This window comes from Lampetra fluviatilis, chromosome 6 (genome assembly GCF_964198595.1).
Source record: "Lampetra fluviatilis chromosome 6, kcLamFluv1.1, whole genome shotgun sequence".
NCBI classification, from domain to species: domain Eukaryota; kingdom Metazoa; phylum Chordata; class Hyperoartia; order Petromyzontiformes; family Petromyzontidae; genus Lampetra; species Lampetra fluviatilis.
This window is the reverse complement of record NC_136280.1, coordinates 8,700,592-8,720,455: the sequence shown is the minus strand read 5'-3', so window position 1 is coordinate 8,720,455 and position 19,864 is coordinate 8,700,592. Positions and strand designations below refer to the sequence as shown.

Here is a 19,864-nt window from a genome sequence, read left to right as displayed (position 1 = left end):
AACTTGCAGTGGTCTACAACTTCTGTATTAATTTCAAAGCATCTTGTCGGAGTGATTTGCTGTTCGACCAAACCGTTTAATTTACTCTTCTTTGGAAGCCAGTGATTATCTGACCAACCATCGTTATGGCTGTTAGCGGTATTCTTCTGCATCTCCAGCAGCATGCGTCAGGTTTGCATCCCTGTGTGTGAAAGTCTCACTATTCCCTGTCCTAATCTACCGCAACTAGCCTTTTGCCCGTCCTAGGACGGAAGCTGTAATATTTACGTAAAGAAACGTCCGCGTAGAGTTATAGTAAATTTCAATAAATAAACGTCAAATTTAGAGCGAAGTTGCTTATGATAGTAATGATGGGGGGGGGGGGCTCTTTTGCGGTGACGTTACGTACAGATGTAGCACTGCTGTGTAGATTTATTTTTGACCCGTCACTTTGTGTAAAAAAAACGTCATATTTGAAGTGACTTTGCGAAAAAATTTCTTTCCACTCGACCTTCTGCGTGAGTGTAAAAATCCACCGGCTCATGATTATTTTATTATTAATGAGGGGGGGGAGGGGGGGTGCGGCATGTGGAGTGACATCACGCGCGTTACACACATTTCTGGGCTATTATAGTAATAATTCCTGATTTTTTGCCAATACCTCTTTAAGTTAACAAGGACTTAGTTGTGTATGAAATTTATTATGACCACATGGCCTATACTTTCATTCATTTATTATGTCACCCTGCATGTTTGCATGTATTTTAAAGTGTTTTTTTTTTCCGTGTTTATACCTGGCTGTTAGTCTGTTTTTCATGCTTGGCTCTGTAATTTTCTCCGTATATTGTAGCAATAACAATTCCCTTAAGGCACCAGTGCCGCACCTCCTGGCTACCACGTCAAATTCCGTTTCTTTTATTTAACCAACGATAGATATTCTGAATATGGAGATCGCCCTTTTTTACGGTGGGGTGGGGTCTATTTTCCCCATCAGCGATGCTAATTTCTGCATCTGCAAAGTGTTTAATTGAATATATATTGGTCAAACAATGGCCTTTAAACAGGAAAAGCAAATAATCATTTGGCGCATAATTGTTCTTTATTTATTTCGCACACACATTGGGCCATAATCGTATTTTGAGAATGGCATATAAAATGTGTACACAGATTCACATTTATGTTTCTTATTTTTCTACATTCACGACTCAAATTTATTTTCTATACTATATGGATTTTTCATACATAAATATGAAATTCTGCGAGCCATAATATTTAGACCACGTTGCTTTTACGAGTATCTCCCCTTCAAATTTGTGTTTTTTTTTGTCATCCCTTCCGTATTCCACACGTTAAATTGCTCCTTTTCTTTTTGACGGTGGTTGCGGTGTTGTAGTGCGTGCGGAACATTTCCGAGAATTGTTTTTGTTTCTGCCGTCTCGATTGCAGCAGATGATCCAGTCTCCACTGATGATGTCGAGTCCGTCGCCTGTGCCGGCTCAGAATCAGGTGATGCCGCCTCCGCCCTCCCAGCCACAGCCATCGCCACAGTCCACACAGAGCCAGCCTCCCAGCAACATGAGGTACCGGCGTGGGGGCAGCTGCCGCGCTCTACAGCCTGCGTCTGTTTTTGTTCACAGTGTGTTCTGAGAAATAATGTGGGTAGATATATGACGTCTCGCATATATTGGGTGTTTTTGGAGACGACAAATTTTTTTAATTATCAGAAACTGCACTCCCGAAGTGCAAAACTTGAACGGCAAATGCTGACTTGTTGTTATCTGCGTCTCCACTCCGCACGATAACATCACACACCAGTCAAACCTCGTTTCGTATTGTACTGTACAGTACAATACAGATCGTGTCTGTATTTTGTTTAGTGATTACTGTATCACACTTTCATAAGTAGTACTTGGAATATATATTAAAACACATTAAACGTTATACGTAAATACTATTATTCTCCAAGTGTTTTAATATAATACAAATTGTTGAACACTCTAAAATCACAAGCTGTAAGTGGGATAAATTTGGTCTTCAAAGAGAGAACGCTGGATATACTGGGGCACCCCACCCGTGAATTAGCCTGTTATTTCTACGACACGCTGTATGTGTGTTGACATTAGAGTCAGGACCGATAGTGTAATGGTAATGCCGTGCTGGGATGACTGTGACCCTGGAATTGATGCCTGGCTATGCACTGCACAACAGCAATGGAAATTGATATCTGAACCTGGCCAAGGTTTCTTCTTGGTAGGCTCAGCTTAAGATCATTGCCTGGTTCATTGTTTCAACATTTTGTCTATCGAAGCAAATGTTGTTGGGTACAATACCAGTCACACAACTCTATTCGGCCCATACATATAAGGACCATCATAGTCCAATTTCGTGAAAATAAACCATATTAGAGGTATTTATAAGTCAATAATTTTGGTTGCGAACGCATACATGTGTTGCTTTGGAGGCAGAGGTTCGTGGGTTATGTGAATTTTTTTAGTGTGGTTTTTGAAATAATAGAGCCCAGAACAAGTTTAATTATCACTCGCCACTGATGATAACCATGGCTGGAAACCGAACCTATGTCACCGGGTTCATAGCACTGTGCGTTACCGACTGCAAATATGACATACCGTATACTCCCAAACTTGTGCCCAGTGTCAATAAAGTAATATAAATGTGGTCACACATCTACGGAATTATAAAACGCACCGCCAAATTTAGCTTTAAGGTACAGGGAAAATAGCATGTTTTATAATCGGGGGAAATGCGGTACATAAAAACCTAATGTGTGCTCCGCGATGTTTAATTGTGTTCCCTGCCGTGACCGCTTGCATGTGTAACCCAGCTCTGGGGCAGTACCATCTCCTGGATTCATGCCTAGCCCATCCCCGCAACCGTCCCAGAGCCCTGCGCCCGCTCGCACCCCGCAGGCCATGGGCGTGCAGTCCCCGGGGCCCCTCAACACCCCAGGTGAGCGCTGCGCCGGCAACAATAGAAAAACTGGTGAAGACAAACCACGCAAAAAATACACTACACCCAGGACAAGCTACACTGTGCAGCCAGTCGGAAGGAGAGTTACGACTTACAAAGGCCTGATGCACTGCTGTGGCCTTTACCTAGTTTACACAAAATGTATTTAGCACATTTAGACAAAGTTGTGTAATGGCAGATTTTTTTACGGCTGTTGTAGCCCCTGTCCTTACAATCAACGTTTGGCAAGAGGTAATTGTACATTTAAAAATTGCAACTGTATTTGAAAAAAAATATCCATTTGCTGGCATGATAACCTTTTTGTAAAGATGATCCAATATGACCAAACTTTCATTATAAGGTTGTGTTGCTATTATGTGGTTACCCAGTAGAAAACGGACCAAATTTATTAAACGGTAACTCTGGGAGACACACGCTTGAAGAAAAAGGACCTGTCTCAGTGCTCCAGCCTTACCGGTCCGGTCAAGATGAACAGCATAAGTTGGAGATAGCATTGAGGAAGAAAGTGAAATAGGAAGGAGAGGGACAGGGGGGGTGGCAGGTTGAGGACAGTGACATAAAGAAAAGGGAAGAGAGAGCAACCACCACAGCATGACTCGGGACTAACAAGGCCAAGTGCAAGGGCATGAAGCAACTAGGACCCAAGGAATCATATTCTTATTCTTAGGTTTTTTCGACCCAAGGAATCCCATCGGCAGCCAGGGCAGCACCGGCGAGTCCCAGGGCAGGCTCAGGAGGGCCGATGCTCATCACCACCAATGAGTCTCATAGAGTAAAATCGTGCATTGAATGAATCCGTTGGTGTGAGTATGTTATAAAATAGTCCCATTCATTTACTGGGGAGTTGACCCGGTAACGGCGCATCGTGGGACCAACAGGTGCACCGAGCCCGGCGGGGCGCACGCAGACGGAGGAGCAGCAGTACCTGGAGAAGCTGCGACAGCTGTCCAAGTACATCGACCCGCTGCGCCGCATGATCAACAAGATCGACAAGAACGAGGGTGAGGCACACGGCTGCTTTTGTAGTTCTGCTGTAGACTTCATGGTTCAGTCATAATAATTATCATAATGAAACGAAAGTCACCACTTGAAATAATGCACCTCCGATTAGCATGGTTGGCTATGTATGGCGCGAAATAAGTTCAACATACATCAATGGACATACATAATGCATTCGTGAACATATTAATGGGTTGGTACATTGAAAAGTGGGGAAAATTTCATAAAACTAGCAGAGAACTGTTTGTCTGCAACCACAAAAGGCATGATAAGATTATTAGTAGTCTCATTAATATAGGGATGTCTCGCCATTTTCTTGTAGAAGGGTCTGGCATTGGATTATTTGGCCACGTTTTTGTTTTTAACCTGAAGATGAAATACGTGGAAAAGCTCGACTGAAAAAGTCCACACAGCTGGGTTGCTATGTTAACCCCTTTGCTGTACTGCCTTTTGGCCATCTCACAGCCCAGCTGGTTTGAGGTTTCATCTAATCTGCCTACAAAGGGCTGGATAGCAGGCATGTGCCACTCTGCTTAATTTCATAGCGACTGCTTGATGCTCAAGATTGCAATTCTAATGTTTTTATAATCTTTGTTAAATGAGTGCAAATTTAACCTATAATACTTGATGTTTTAAAATACATTGCATCATAATAATGACAGTGATGTTTAGAAATGTGTATCCGATATATGTAACATTGTTTTGTACTGCTGTCATTAATTTGGAAAGCTCAGTTATAAGCAGTTATATTTAAGTCATAATTAGTACATTCAGCTTTCAATTATGCAGGGCAATGGACAGAAGGGGTGGCATGGTTACAATAACATGGATAAGACAAAACTGAAGTAAATTCAGCTAAAAACATTTGTTTTGCTTACCTATGTAGAACGTTTATGGTAATGTGGGCATTTAGTCAAGAGGATCGGCACATAGTATCAGCATGCATATACAAATATATATATTTCACAAGCACAGTTAATCCGCAACCTGTATGATCTTCCCATGGAAAATTAAGAGTTAACAGTAGCTTCATTGTTGTCAAACAAAATCTATTACAATAAGCCTTTGCTCATAAGTGATGTATGGCTTTGTCCGAGTTGCAAAAACAGACCGTAAGAAGGATCTGAGCAAAATGAAAAGCCTTCTGGACATTCTCACGGACCCTAACAAGCGGTGAGTGCTGCCTACGTTTTACGTTTTGTCTGTTTGGCCCTCACTGCTTAATTGAGCATTTGTCTCGGCTCTTTGTTTCGATGAGTGCATTTCTAATCTGAGCTGGGAATGACCAAGCATTGTGTCGTGACTCACAGGTGCTCCCTGCAGACACTGCAGAAGTGTGAGCTCGCGCTGGAGAAACTGAAGAGCGACATGGCCGTTGTAAGAGAATCTTTATACATATTGTTACGTGCAACTGACACATTGTGTAGTTCTTGTTCTTCGTGTTTGTGGATTTATTTAGCAACATGAGAATGCCTGTATTGGAGCCAGCCGCATGTTATATATGGAATGTCAGCACGTGAACGTTTATATAAGCATTTTTTGATTGGAGGGAAAGACTAAGGCTGTGAAATGATGCTAACACTTATTTACTTTCTGTGTCAAGTTGGTCACTTTTACTATGGCCTCTCGTGCATATTTTGCTAACTGCACATTGTATGTGTGTCTACAGACTATAATAATGTAGCATTTTGTTTATGATGAGTGGTTTATACATGATTATGGCATATAAAATTGCGTGCACACATGAAGTGGATGGATTTTACTTGATAACCTTTAAAATCATTGGCTTATTAAGTTGCTTAAAAATGAGCATAACATTAGATCGATACGTTTCCAGTTGTATTCTCAAAATATGTCAGTGTTTACCGTACACGTTTATTGCACGTGTGTGTGTGCGCGCGCACTTGCGTTTGCTTGCAGCCCACACCTCCGCCACCCCAGGTGGTGCCGCCCAACAAGCAGGCACCCTTATGCCAGCCGCTGCTTACCGCCGTGCTGCAGCAAAGCCGCTCGCCCCTCTTCAACCACTCGCTGGCACGAACGTTCGGCCCCGCCATGCTGGCTATCCATGGGCCGCCTGTCGCGTAAGCAGGAAGTCCCAGCCGCTACACTTGACCAAGACTCAATGTTGCTTTGGCCGGAAAAAAAATATATATATATCGGCCTATAACCAAATTTCCCAGAATGCACCCGATCTCGTTACTTATCGGCAGCTAAGCAGGGTTGAGGGTTGAATAATTAGTGCTTAAATTGTATGAAAAGCTTGTCTATGATGTAATTTAAATTTGCTGCTGTAATTTAAATTTGCTGCTGCTCTGCGGACAGGGTACCAGTGTCATCCCCCAAGAAGCGCAAGTACGAGGAGGATGAGAAGCAGACCATACCAAACGTCCTGCAGGGGGAGGTGGCCAGGCTACATCCAAAATTCATGGTTAACCTGGACCCCTCCCATCACAGTAACAATGGAACGGTCCACCTGATATGCAAGCTTGGTGAGTAAACATTGAACACTTTCACATGGAATACAGTAGGTCTACGGGTTGTGGGTCTTAGGGAAATCCGAACCTTATGGAAATGCTCCCAGAAATCATGTAAAAATAATCAATATGCGGAAATTGTTGCGTTAGTTCGGCAAGTGCAAATAGTGCAGTGCACTGAGGGAGCGGATGAATACTGTGGAGCGAGGCGTAAGGCAGGCAGCATCTTCCCCCCAAGGTGCTGGTGGTTAGCCGCTCAGTCACGCTGTTACAATGTCACCATGTGTATACCCGCCACATCGTCTCGTAGTTTTCTTCATGTGAAGTTTATTTAATTATTTAGTGTATGTACTTTATTAAACACAATTACACTTCGATTGCTTATGTTCTCAGCCAACAGCGATCGGAGAATTCTAGGCCTAGTCTAATGCACTGTAAACGAACATTCGGAAGTGACGGCTTTCTGTTAACAATTAATATTAAAATGTTTTGTGGTATTCATAAACAAATGGATACAGTATGTGTTCCATTAGTTTAATTATGGGTAGTGTTAGTGTAGATATTCGATTAAATTAAATAATCATAGGAAGTGCAGAGCATATATACAGCAATATAGGTAGCGATATAAAACGGACGACAGTGTGATACAGAACTTAGAGAAAACTAACAAGTAATCGGGTAGGGGAGGCACAACTTTTTTCAGCTATGGGATTTTATCTTGATTTAGGAAGAACGTTTTCCAATTTCCAACATACAGAAAATTCGCTTTACGGATCGTTTTCGGGAACATAACTCTTCCGTAACCTGGGGACTGCCTGTATTATTGAGACTTATTTGTACATGTTGATAAAAACATGGTTTTCAATGTCCTCTATGAAGTAACATTTAAATGCTGTGTTATCTGGGGTAATGAGAAGAGTGCCTGGATAAAAGAAAAAACAGAATGCATCAATGCAAATTAAGCAAAAAAGTATTGTGTTCATACCCTATGTGTCATATGTTTTAATTGTTTCTTAAAGTAATCGGTTTACTTGCTGATATGGTTGCAGTCATATGGTCAATGAGTCGCTGTCCTTCACGTGAGGAGCAGCTGATAATTATGTCAGCGTGCATGTAAAAGGCACCAATAAGCACTGTTTATCTGCAACCCAAATCATCTGCTCAGGGATAATCGATAGTAAACTGTAGCTGGAATCTATTCTTGTGATTAGGTGTATTATTGCCATCTTCATCTGATACTTGCCTTCAGATCGGAGCAGAGTGAATATTCTAATGGTTTTGCTATATGCTGCATTTACACGCGCACGCACACATTTTTTTATTGCAGATGATAAGTCTCTTCCAATGGTGCCTCCCCTGCAAATTAGCGTGCCGGCTGATTATCCTGACCAGAGCCCCGAGTGGGTTGACCTGCAAAACCTCTACGGTGAGGCTGCTATACAGAGACATTTCGTTATTTATAATAAAAGGGCAATGTGTTTTGCAAATGGATCACTTGTTCGTGTGTAGCTGAGAAGATGGTTCAGGTGCATTTCAGGGGATTTTCTTAGATCATCTCTGAAGCTAAGCGAGAATTTTGGCCTGGATAATGCTTGGTTGGGTGATTGCTATGCATAGCGAGCATTACGGGACTGCGCAGCTACGTTGTGGGCAGCAGAGGGGAGTGCAGCAAATCCCATCGTTGCACTTATTAATTCCTCTATATTCTCTCCGTTCGCCAACCCGGACTGACCAACATGCCGACGTATAGTCAAGTAACTTCGTTAAACCTGCATGGCATGGGCAGGCCCTCATCCAGCAGCGGTTGACTCAAGGGCTGTACATGTGCAGTGGATACAAATGAGGGCAACGTGATTCATGTCTCATGTGCAACTGATGTGAGTGTATTTGGGGGGGTTCGGGGGAGGGGAATGGTCATGATGGGACTGTTTGTCTGTTGGTGACAGAGGCGAGCCCGTTCTTGCGTGCCATTCACGACATGCTGGAGTCGCGCATCATGAAGCTGCCCGACCGGCATGCAGTGACAGCCATACTCAATGCCTGGGCGCTGAGCGTACGGCAAGCCTGCCTCACGCTCACCTAACTCTCACCTGCATCCAGCGTCTGTTTGATGTACTCGGTATATGCTTACTGTGAAAATTGAGTGTTTCCAGTCGGGGGCAGTTAACAGAAATATGGATAATATAATGTATTAAAAGTACGACTTGATGGGTCTGTGTTACCTGTTCTTGATGGCAACTGCAGCGTTACATCGAGTGATTAGACGTACAATCATGATAGACTTGGCTCATCATGTCAGCATATTTTTATTATTGTTGTTTTCAATTTAAATGACAATTTTAACACAACATAGGCCATCAGAATTCAAGCAGGAACACATGCTCCAGCATTTTATTGCATTGCTTACAAATGCTGTGCAAATCAAATGTATGATATAAACGTAATAGTTTATCACTTAACACTCCACTACAGTGGCATGAAATATACCACTCGACTCTGAAAAGGCCACATTTGGCATTGATCAGAGTAAATAATGTGCATGAGCGCAACACTGCACCGGCACCATGGATGCCATGTGCAACAATTGTACATAAATATTTCCTTTAATTTTCAAATCCCCCCCATTTGTTTTAAAAAAACTGATAATGCTTGTACAATATGGTGAACATTATCAAGTGTTTTCAAGAATATAAATGACAAATGTAAAGAAACACGTTAATCTTGTATTAAACTGGGGGACAATTAGTTGATTGCATTTCGAAACGTGTGCTATTACATGCAACGTTTTTGTATTCTTAGCTGGGCAGCATCTTTTGGCTGTCCTTTTCCCTGCCATCCTGTGCAACCTCCCTTCTGAGTGGCTGCACAAGTGAAGGCAGGGACAGCTTGGGTTCCGTTCGCGGAGGCCTGTCGTGAAGGGGAGGAATGTAAATAGCAGAGCGTCAAGACGTGCGAGTGAAATCCCCAAGATTGGGTACACTTCCACTGTTGAAAGTGACATTATCCTGGCACCAGGATCAATTCACTGAAGATGGCTTATGATCTTGCTATTGAATAACACTTTTTTGTAAATCACTCAAACTCTACTATTTGTATAATTATGGAATACCATTTGTGAAAGAAAAGTACATAACATGGCTGTTGTAATTTGGAGAGAGGCATGAGAAAGCTTGTAACTTGCTGACCCACCCCTACTGGACATCTGTGAAAGAGCTTCACAGCTCATCAGATTCCTCCAGGATAAATACATATTCTGAAAGCAATGGCTTGGCAGTAATGAAGGCTAGCAGAGATGTTTTGTAATTGCATAGATCATTAACTACCTTTCATTGCTGAACACAAAAGCCTAGGTAGGTATATGGTTATGTGCATATTTTTTTCACTTGGAATTTGTATTTATAATCTTTTACATAATGATAATAAAGGTCCGTTATGGTTTGCTTTTTGCCCAACTTACATTTTTTTGACTGGATTCTTGATGGGTATTTTAGGTAGTCTGTTGGTTGTTTGCCTGCAAAAGTTGAAGACAATGAATAAAAGTAGCACTGCTTTTCAAGTTGCTAAATCATATGTCCAGGGCTCGGGCAAAATTTCAACTAGGTAATGCCCAGTGACCTGCCAATGATTTCTGAAATGCCATTGAACACCTCAGTTGAATAAAAAGTGGAATGTTTCATCAGTTAAGCCATCATTACTTCAATTGGCTGCATCTGATGGTGAATTTATATAACCCAAGGCAGATGTTATATGTCCAGCCCAGTGGGATGGAGGTGTGTGGGAGCAGCATGTATCACTTTGTTTAAAAAAAAATAAATGTTGCTGTCCTATGCTTCCACGGCTATGCCTCTCACCTACCCGAACCTGCACTGACCAGCACTGTGAAACATGGTCAAATAAGACTAATCACAGTTTAGCGATGCCCTCATCCAGGGATGGATTGACAAAAAGGAATGTCAATTGATAAATAAAACCCACCTAACTTTGTCCTGTTGCTAACTCAACTCCGTCTCTACTGTTTGGAATGTGTTGCAGCAGAAAGTCTGCATCTAGTCTAGATGTAGGGCTAAAGAAAAGACTAAGTCTCGTGCGATCCCACGTAGAGGGGCATAGGAGGTGGAGGACGGGGTGTGAGCGCACCTGTGTGCACTTCTCATGGATGACATTGCTGGTGAGTTTTCCCCTTGGTGGGAGAAAGCCATTGAATTTGCATTGAAACGACTTCTACCCATACCACGTGGCTGCTGGTGTGGTTTTGCCTGTGGTCTATCGTGTCATACCAGCGATCGCCCTCCACGCAGACTACACACCGATACGATACAACATAACATCTATACGAAAGCTAGTTTAAATCTATATTGTATGGAGAGAAAAAACACACACCCTCACTTTGGTGTGTTAATAAATGGAATTGGGTAGAAGGCTGTGAAGTCTGAGCTAAAATAACTTGTATTGTAATCTGCTTGGTACCATTGCTCATTTGAGCGGCTGGAGAACAGAGGCTTGGCCACAAGCACGGAGTTGGCAGGCAGCCTGTCTGCAATGGCGGCATTCCTCAGCTTCGTCTTCAGCTGCAGCAGCTGAAGAGATGGAAAGTGAGGACAACCATTGGTTTTCAGGAGAGCAGCCAGACTAAGCAGGTAGGATTTGGTCATCCATAGATTCAGGTTATCATTACAAGAGGTGGCCCAGGTGGTACAGAGAGGTTCGTGTACTCGAACCAGCACAGCTGAGATCCTGGGTTTGAATTAAACAGATTTTTAAGTGAAGTTGACAGTCATCCCAGTCACTGGTGTCCACATAAATATAATCATGTTCAATTTTGTTTATCACTTAATTTAGATAGTCCAGCCCCGAGGACTGCCGTGCAATGAACAAATGCCTGCTGTAGGGTGTGTGGTAAAACACATCTCATGTGTATTAAGAGACTAGGTCATTGACCACATATAAAAGAGGCATTCTCATAGAATGGCCTTGCTGAAAATCAGAATACACTGGATCATAGAGACCATGCAAGCAAACGTGATTCGATATCATACTATTACATATACATTATGCAATTGAATCTAATATAATTATTTATTTAGAGCGATTTGCTTACCTTTCCTATACTTTTTCGTATTTTGTTTATCGTAACGTTATGACCCACAACGACTGGATATCTGAAACATAACTTCATAGCTCATCACTCTTGCATCCCACTGGGATTTTTGCACACAGCGTTGGTGTACGGTGTTTTTTTCTGCAATATTTTGCTGTCTTTTCTTGGATTTTGTTTGCACTTAGTCACATATTCACTTTAAGATGTTTTTTGTTCATGTTTTTGTTTGTTGCGGTTGCACCCGATTCAAGAGGCGAATGGCTCACAGGGCTATACCTAATCAATGAACTTGAACATGCCGCACCCCCCCCCCTCATTAATAATAAAATAATCATGAGCGGGTGAAGAAGGCCGAGTGGAAAGATATTTTTTCGCAAATTCGCTTCAAATATGACGTTTTTTTTTACACAAAGTGACGGGTCAAAAATAAATCTACGCAGCAGTGCTACATCTGTACGTGACGTCACTGCAAAAGAGGTCTCCCCCCTCATTAATAATCATGAGCGGGTAGATTTTAACACTCCCACAGGTCGAGCGGAAATTCGCTTTCAATTTGACGTTTCTTTATTGAAAGGTAATCAAATAATTATACGCACCAACAAAGTGTATTTGGTGTCTTTATTTATTTCTTCTGCACTTGAAACAAAAGGTAAGTCAAATTTTAGCTTCTAATTTTTTAAATAAAATATATCAATTTCTCTGATTTTCCAGACATTGTATCAAATTCAAATTGATTATAACCCCAGCGAGCGAAAGCAGAAGAAAATAAAGTTTCAGAGCAGTGATTTCGAACTAATTGGAGGTGAGTTAAATGAAGTGCTACAGTGACATGAAGTGCGGTGTTTTATGACATAGCTTGTGCAAGATTCACTGCCATTAATACAGTGCTACAGTGGAATTCAGCAAAGTGTTTGATGGAATTCTTTTGTGCAAGATTCATTGCCATTAAATTTACACGAGTCAATTATACTCTGTACTCTGGTTCTTTCGGTAAAGTCACGTAGATAGAAAAAAAAGTTAAAGAAAACACGACGTTTCGGTCGCAACACAAGCGTCCGTCTTCAGGTGAGAAAATTATCTGCTGTTGTGGCTTTATATAGGCACGGGAGGAGGGGAAGGGGGGGGGGGGAGGAATTTGTCGTTTTTTCTCGACTTAAGCATAGCTTGAAAATATAGCATAGAGCAAGCAGTGTAGAATAGGCCTGACAGGATCATGAAATGGCTAAAGTTATCTGAATTTAAAATCAATGAAATATCAAAACTGTAAAGTGAATGAAACATTGAAAGTGAACAACAAAAAGGAAAATAAGATGTGAATAGGTTTAATAAGACTGACCTTTAAAAGAAGCAGGAAACAGGAGGCAATCACAAGCAGCAGAGGTAGGCCTTGGAGACTAAAAAGATGAAACTAAATCAAACTTAGAATGAAATGCTGACAATACTTTAAAATCAACAAATAATCATATAATAAGTATTCAAATATAAAAGTAGAAAATAAAAACAAGTTTAAGAATACCCAGGGAGAACAGAGAGCAGGCACAGCTACACTGGCAGCCATGGTTTTCTGTGTGCCTTTGTTCTTCTGTGACCCATGCTTTGAAAACATGGGTATCCACTATCCTGTGAGCGTTCTGAATGGATACATAATCTCGTCACACGACACTAATGAAATAGGGGAAAACAGTAAAAAAACCAATAAACATTTCCATTAAAATACGTCACCGACCCCTTATATAACCAGTTTCATCAATGCCTCCATCTCATCCAGGACAAACCCATTAACTCTCAAGACACCTCGACTGCTACAGTCCATCCCATACTAAGACAACCCTGACTGTACTCGAATGTATGCATGTTGAACGTCTTTCGCACCCTACGTAGCCAACCATGCTAAATCGGAGGTGCGGGAATGTTGGACCCCCCCAACATCCCTGCAAATTCGCTTCCTATCTCAAACCTAACATTCCTTGGAATAGTCCGAGAATGAGTTTTCTATTCCACCTCTACAAAAACCTCTCCCTCCATTGTCTGCCAACCATGTAAGAGTGAACCTTAATTCCTGCACGACTTGATGTACCTCGTCAGCCTGCTGCTGGTTGACCTTCTGCAGGCGCCGAACCAACTGCTGGAATTCTAGAATGGACGCAGGGCCGGCGAGACCGAATGACGTCTTCACAGGGGCCAGGCCACCCTTGCCTGCCTGCACAAGCAGCATGGGTGATGATGTCTGCTGGGCTGTGTCCGCCCTGTGAGCCAAGAGCACACAAAGGGCCACTCTGTGCATTGTACAATGGTGCAAGTACTCTATTGAAAAGTCTCACGACTTGCTCAACCACTATATATGCCTTTTGTTCAATAATTACATCACCCTCTTCTCACTCAGTGTGGTTTCATTTCTCTATTTGAAAACTAAGCCCTTGTTAAATATGAAATCATTTTAACAGGTTTATTACAGCTATACTCTTTGGTTCTTTCGGTAAAGTCACGTAGGTAGAAAAATACTAGATCACGACGTTTCGATCGCAACACAAGCAATCGTCATCAGGTGAGACAACCACAGCAAGAAAAAACTACCGAGTATTTTTTTATTGTCAAGCGGTTGATGTTTGATGACAACTACTGAAGTAGTTTTTTCTTGCTGTGGTTGTCCCACCTGATGACGATTGCTTGTTGCGATCGAAACGTCGTGATCTATTATTTTTCTACCTACGTGACTTTACCGAAAGAACCAAAGAGTATGGATTCCTGCAGTCACGAAAGCTTCAAATCAAGATTATTAAAGCTAATGATAAACTTTTTCTCACACCCCACACAACTTGCTAATTTTCATTAAAAGTATAATTTGTCATATCTGTGACTAAGATGTATGTACTGCTTTAAGAACACCCAATATTCCTCTCTCAATAATAGTTATTAAAATACATTTTCAATTATAAATGGCTGTTTCCTGATACTGTACCACATAATAGTAGTTCACATTTAAGTCCTTCAGGCATAAGAGTACAGATAAATTGCTAAAACTGCATTCCTTGTCACATATGAAGATTGAGAACCTACCTTTGACATGCAGTATGTATTCTACTTATAACTCCGAAACAGAGTTCAGGAGGTTAGGGCGGCACACCACCCATTAATCTTTTTTCAGCATACCCATTTCACAATACAATAACACTGGTCAACAAAAAAAACCCATTTTATTCTGGCCTGGACTTTTGCAGCTGTTTTAGACTAATTTCAGGGTGCTGATTCCAAATCTGATCTCAGATTTGCTCTATCACATCATTTTTATGCTATTGGCATACCCCATTTTCATAGATTTTACCCGAAATTAACTGTCACTTATGATTGCAAGTTGTTGCGAGTCAGTGACTGCTTTCGTGTTAAAATATGGTGCTGTATTTTTAGGATAGTGTGTTTATAATATAATTTTATGTAGATATCCACATTTATTTAATATTTTTCTTCTGCAGTTTTTATTGAAAATGCAATATTTGATATCTCAAAAACCTGATGTGATAGACAAAAACTGATGCCAGATTTGGAATCAGCACCCCAAATTTACCTTAAAACCGTTGGAATACCTTATGCCAGAAAAAGTGTGTTGACCAGTGTAATCGGCAAGAAAAGGTAACGTTTAAACTTAAAAGTTTACAGTTGCAACAAAAGCAACATCAATCATCAACCGCTTGACAATGAAGAAAAAAGGTGCCGTACCACGCCCTGTCCATCATCGCAGCTTGATGTAGGGGTCTTCGTTTCAGCGCACCCCCAGTCACGTGCACAGGATGAGCACTGGAGTCTTCAGACCCCGTGACTTGGTGATCATTTTTTATTGCCTGCGCAACCTCCTTTTCTGATCTTGTTTGATTTGTTCTCTCTGTCCCGGACCCTTTTGAGTTTACACCTACATCACATAGGATAAGCATATTCTCGATGTCCAAGTCAGAAGTATGATCTTTTTTGACAATTCTACAACCATTAGAGAAATTGCCAAAGATTATGCACCGTGTGACCCAGAATAGGGCAACCTTTCCGATGTAAACGAATCAACGTCCAAGCACATTTGTCGATTTACAAATAAAATCAAAAGTATAAATGGGTTAGATAGGTGAACAATAGTGGTAGGTTTTGCAGAAATTAAATGTTAAAATATCTGACAAAATACCGTAGTTTATGTATTACTCACCGCTGAACTGCTCACAACTTTCTGAGCGACTCAGTTTCGATTCATTGCTTTCTGATGCATCAATAGAACTTCTCTCTATCAAAACAGTGCACACGAAACAAATGTGTCAATTCTTTGCTTAAATTCAACTATCATTATTTATTTCTGGGTGAGGACATGTAGTGATATGATTCAATATCATGAATCTATTGTACTTCCGTTCTAATAACTACAGTAAAACCTTGGATTGCGAGCATAATTCGTTCCGGAAACGTGTTTGTAATCCAAAGCACTCGTACATCAGTTGTGATCACGTGACGCTCGGCAGACAAAGCGTATACACGTACTACTCGTATTGCAAGACCTCGCTCGTTTATCAAATTAATATTCATTTAAAAATTTTGATCGTCTTGCAAAACACTCGCAGACCAAGTTACTCGCAATTCAAGGTTTTACTGTATTTATCCTCGATCCAAATTTGTTCAAACTAATTCTGGCCATTATCAACATTTTGGGTCTCATTAACGAATATATTTTATACAACTGGGCCGTGTTCTGCACAACAATAAACAAAGCTATTACAACTCATTGAGTGTTTTTGTGGAGAACTATGTGTTATGAATAAATAGACCTATGAGCTCATAGATAAAAAAGCATGTTAAGAGACGAAGATAGGTGTATTTATTCTGTTACGGTAACTTAGGAGTGTACGAGTCAACGTGCAGCAGTGGAGGCACTAATTAACTACAATACCTTCACTTGAATGCAGGTCCCTCTGGTTCACAATCAGCATGAATTGCAGATCTGCGGATAGAAAAAAAATCACATTTATCAAAGTGTGCAGCCACGTTTTAATAATACACCGCCAGAAATGTTAAAGGGAAATATGAGATTGCAGTATTGAAACAATGTACACAATAAGTCACTAAGGAAATTAATATTCTTATTTTTTACAGTCTAAATGCAAGAGTTTCTCATCATTTACAAAAAAATAATAATCTTAAAATGTATTTCCAAGTCTCTCTGTTTAAAGTCCAACTCCAGAATCAACAGGATCAGATCAAAGCACTGAGTTACGCACAAAGTGCATTCAAGTGTCACAAATAACTTAGTGTTATCTTCAGCACCCACTTCCGCGCTTAATATGCCATGAACGTGCTTGATGTTGCACCCGTGGCACCACCACAACCCCCGGGGTTGCCATTCCGGCAGCAGGCAGCGCTGGTCAGTGGCGTGGCATGGGTACGACGGGCATCGGTGCAAAGAATGGGAAAGGCCCCACCACTCTCCCCTGGAGCCTGAGCCCACTCCACCCCCATTTTGCCCCTGTTGGGCCCTGATGTAACTGCACCGCTTGCATTGGGAATTGCTACACCACCACTGCTGCCCTGATTTGGTTAATGTTTTATTTTAATCGTAGGCTAGTCTACGACGACCTGTGGAATTTTCGTGAAGTCTGGATTTTGGTTAATAGTTATTTTAGTCTTGGTGACTAAAGCAGTCCCCTACGAGTTATTAAACGTCGGTGTGAGGAGTGTGCAATTTCCCCCGACCTCCGCTGCCCTTGACAAAAAAGAAAACACACTTTGTCGACGATTATTTTTCACAACTAATTTTCGTGAACACCATGAACACCTGTTGGCCTCACCCTTGTTCTCCCGCGTGAGTCGATCGACCTCGGCGTGCAGCCTCTGCAGCATGTCCGCGTGCTCCTTCTGCACGAACTCCAGGCTCCGTTCGAGCTGTAAAATCCTGCGGCCAGCCAGGCTCGACGCCTCGACACCACCGGTGGCAGTCGCCTTGCCATGCTCGGACCTTGAAGAGCCCGCACCAGACTCTGACCTCACGTCTCCTGACCCTTTCCTGTCCCACCCACCGCTGCCAACAGCCAAGGTGATGCCCTCTACCGGGGCTGGCTGAACGTTGAGGCGGTGGACTGGCCGCTCCCCATCCACAGGCCGTGGGTAGTGGGCACGGTCGAGGCTGGTGACTCGGCTCCAGTGTGGCAGGTTGCCCACAGGAGGGAGGCTGGCACTGGACATTGTGTCTGTTCCTCCTTTCTTGAGAGAGCTCCGAGCTTGCTTGGCCGAGGTGGTGTTGTTGGAGGTCGGAAGAGCCGGGAGAAGAGAGGCCGCCTCAACGACAACGGGATGCGTCCATCTCGCCTGAGCTCCCGCACACACGCACGCACTTTATCTGTCGGTGTAAAGACGGCATGGGTAATTGAAACGTAAACTCTAATAGTTACGTTAGCTTTTGTCACCCTAAAGAGGATGTCAATAGTTTCTGACTAAGCTGGAAAACAAAACGCATTTTAAGAGGCAATCACATTAAGTGTAAATTTTCGTGACTGCAGGGATTCATATTCTTGGTTCTTTTGGTAAAGTCACGTAGAAGGGAAATAATAAAATAATGAAAGTTAAATAAACATTTCTTGCTGTGGGTTTCACACCTGATGATGATTGCTTGTGTTGCAATCGAAACGTCGTGAGAATTTAATTGTTTTATTTTTATTATTTACCTTCTACGTGACTTTACCGAAAGAACCAAGAATAACATTAAGTGTGTTGATTGATGACAGATAAGGTGTATACATGGAATTGCGGATAACAATATTTTTGAATGAAATGACATACAAGGGTTAACTAAATAACAGATAACAATGCATATTAATTAAATCATAAAATACGTTCAATAACAATTGCGAGTGCAAACAGGACTTCTGGAGCGTGGCTTTGCCTCCGATGCTTCCCAGTTTGCTTTCCAGTTTGCTCCCCAATGAGAGAATCAAATCACACGACGCATTCCCCCACTGAGATAACAATTTATATCAATATATAAGATAACAACCATCGGTCCCAAGTGCGAACACTTGGCAGGACACCTCCTGAAAAGGAGCCATGAGACTCAGCGAGGCTTTCCTCAATGCGTTTCCAAGCAAGACATCAAAAGGGTATCAAGAGCACACGTTGTTTTCAACTTGTAGTTTTCAGGCCTACATTTGTTATTATTATTTGATCATGATGGGCTTTGCTCATCATTTACACATTTTATTTGCCGGGTACATAAGCGTAATAATATGAATTGAACAACAAAAGCACGTGACACTATGAACGCGTTACATTATCCAAAATACGTTACACTAAACACACATGGCAATGCACATAACATTACTAACACATTGCATCAAGCACTCGTTACACTATAAACAGGTTGCATCTTACGTTACACTCCAAATACATGACACTCCAAACACATAGCATTACAGTGCAAACATGTTACACTATATACACACACGTTCCACTTTAAACACGTTACTTTACCCTAAACGTGTTACACTACAAAACACGTTACACTCCAAACACCATTACAGTCAAAACATGCTACACGTTTTACTTTACACTACTAAACACATTACACTACAAACACAATTTTACCGTACAGTACAAACACGTTCCGCTACATTCACACGTTACACTATAAATACTTTACACTAAACTATAAAACACGTTACACTATAAACACGTTACACTATAAACTAAAAACACGTAAACCGCCTCGAACCCCGTTACATTATTAAAGCGACTGCGTCTCGCACCTCACCTGTGAATCCACAAACTTTAGTCAATCATAACAACAACAATAATCACGGCTATCGTAACGTAACAACACCACCATCATCATCATTAATATTATAACGAAGTAACAAATACCACAGTAAGCGTCAATAAAACACCGACGGCCTGGCCTAGGCCTCACGAAAGCCTCCCCGTTGCCATGGAGACGGCGCGTACCACAACCCGCCTGCAGAGCTGTGGGCTCCCTCCTCCTCGTCGTTATCCACACGCGCCTTTGTATTACCGATAGACCGACAGCCGCTTTGTTTTCTTTACCAGCGGTCGTTGTTTCCCACGATCGCCAAGCGGTTCACGTTAAAGTTGCCAACTTGGAAGTGTAAAGTCGGTGGATGTTGTGTGGAGGAAGAGTCCATTGACGAGGAGGGGGGGAGGGACAACTCGGTGTGACGTCACTCACGACGCGTCATCGGTGTGGGGCGGGGGGAGGTACTGTAACCCCCCCCACCCCACTTCGTCCACCCCACCCAGTCCCCCCCACCCCACCCAGTCCCCCCCACCCCACCCAGTCCCCCCCACCCCA

The 19,864-nt window shown here is 42.1% G+C and overlaps 2 protein-coding genes across 17 annotated transcripts in view; one reads left to right on the top strand and one right to left on the bottom strand.

The window, feature by feature from the left end:
- Nucleotides 1-9,895, top strand: part of MED15 (mediator complex subunit 15) — a 19,276-nt gene extending 9,381 nt beyond the window's left edge. For 4 of the 6 annotated variants that reach the window (XM_078857682.1, XM_078857681.1, XM_078857683.1 and 1 more), the window contains 9 exons: nt 1,426-1,559; nt 2,822-2,946; nt 3,846-3,968; nt 5,076-5,139; nt 5,277-5,343; nt 5,887-6,050; nt 6,292-6,458; nt 7,771-7,869; nt 8,390-9,895. In XM_078857682.1, coding sequence (XP_078713808.1) covers nt 1,426-1,559; nt 2,822-2,946; nt 3,846-3,968; nt 5,076-5,139; nt 5,277-5,343; nt 5,887-6,050; nt 6,292-6,458; nt 7,771-7,869; nt 8,390-8,526 — 1,080 coding nt within the window. In that variant the 3' untranslated portion in view covers nt 8,527-9,895. The remainder of the gene's footprint in view (nt 1-1,425; nt 1,560-2,821; nt 2,947-3,845; nt 3,969-5,075; nt 5,140-5,276; nt 5,344-5,886; nt 6,051-6,291; nt 6,459-7,770; nt 7,870-8,389) is intronic. The other 2 variants (XM_078857684.1, XM_078857680.1) reach the window with 1 other exon arrangement.
- Nucleotides 8,801-19,715, bottom strand: LOC144933121 (uncharacterized). 11 transcript variants are annotated; one of them, XR_013636983.1, is made up of 10 exons: nt 19,310-19,448; nt 17,355-17,871; nt 16,460-16,510; nt 15,728-15,802; nt 15,256-15,445; nt 13,619-13,787; nt 12,878-12,935; nt 10,911-11,020; nt 9,901-9,954; nt 9,269-9,350 (listed from the first exon to the last, which is right to left on the bottom strand). XR_013636983.1 is itself a non-coding variant. In XM_078857690.1 (9 exons), exons 2-9 carry the CDS (start codon nt 17,746-17,748, stop codon nt 9,239-9,241), a joined length of 1,155 nt encoding a protein of 384 aa, XP_078713816.1. In that variant the 5' UTR covers nt 17,749-17,871; nt 19,600-19,715; the 3' UTR covers nt 8,801-9,238. The 11 variants fall into 11 exon arrangements, 8 of the variants coding, with proteins under 8 accessions (XP_078713816.1, XP_078713817.1, XP_078713818.1 ...); XM_078857690.1 differs by lacking the exons at nt 12,878-12,935; nt 19,310-19,448 and adding an exon at nt 19,600-19,715 and having other exon boundaries at nt 8,801-9,350; XM_078857691.1 differs by lacking the exons at nt 12,878-12,935; nt 19,310-19,448 and adding an exon at nt 19,600-19,709 and having other exon boundaries at nt 8,801-9,350; nt 17,355-17,902.
- Between the last annotated feature and the right edge of the window lie 149 nt (nt 19,716-19,864).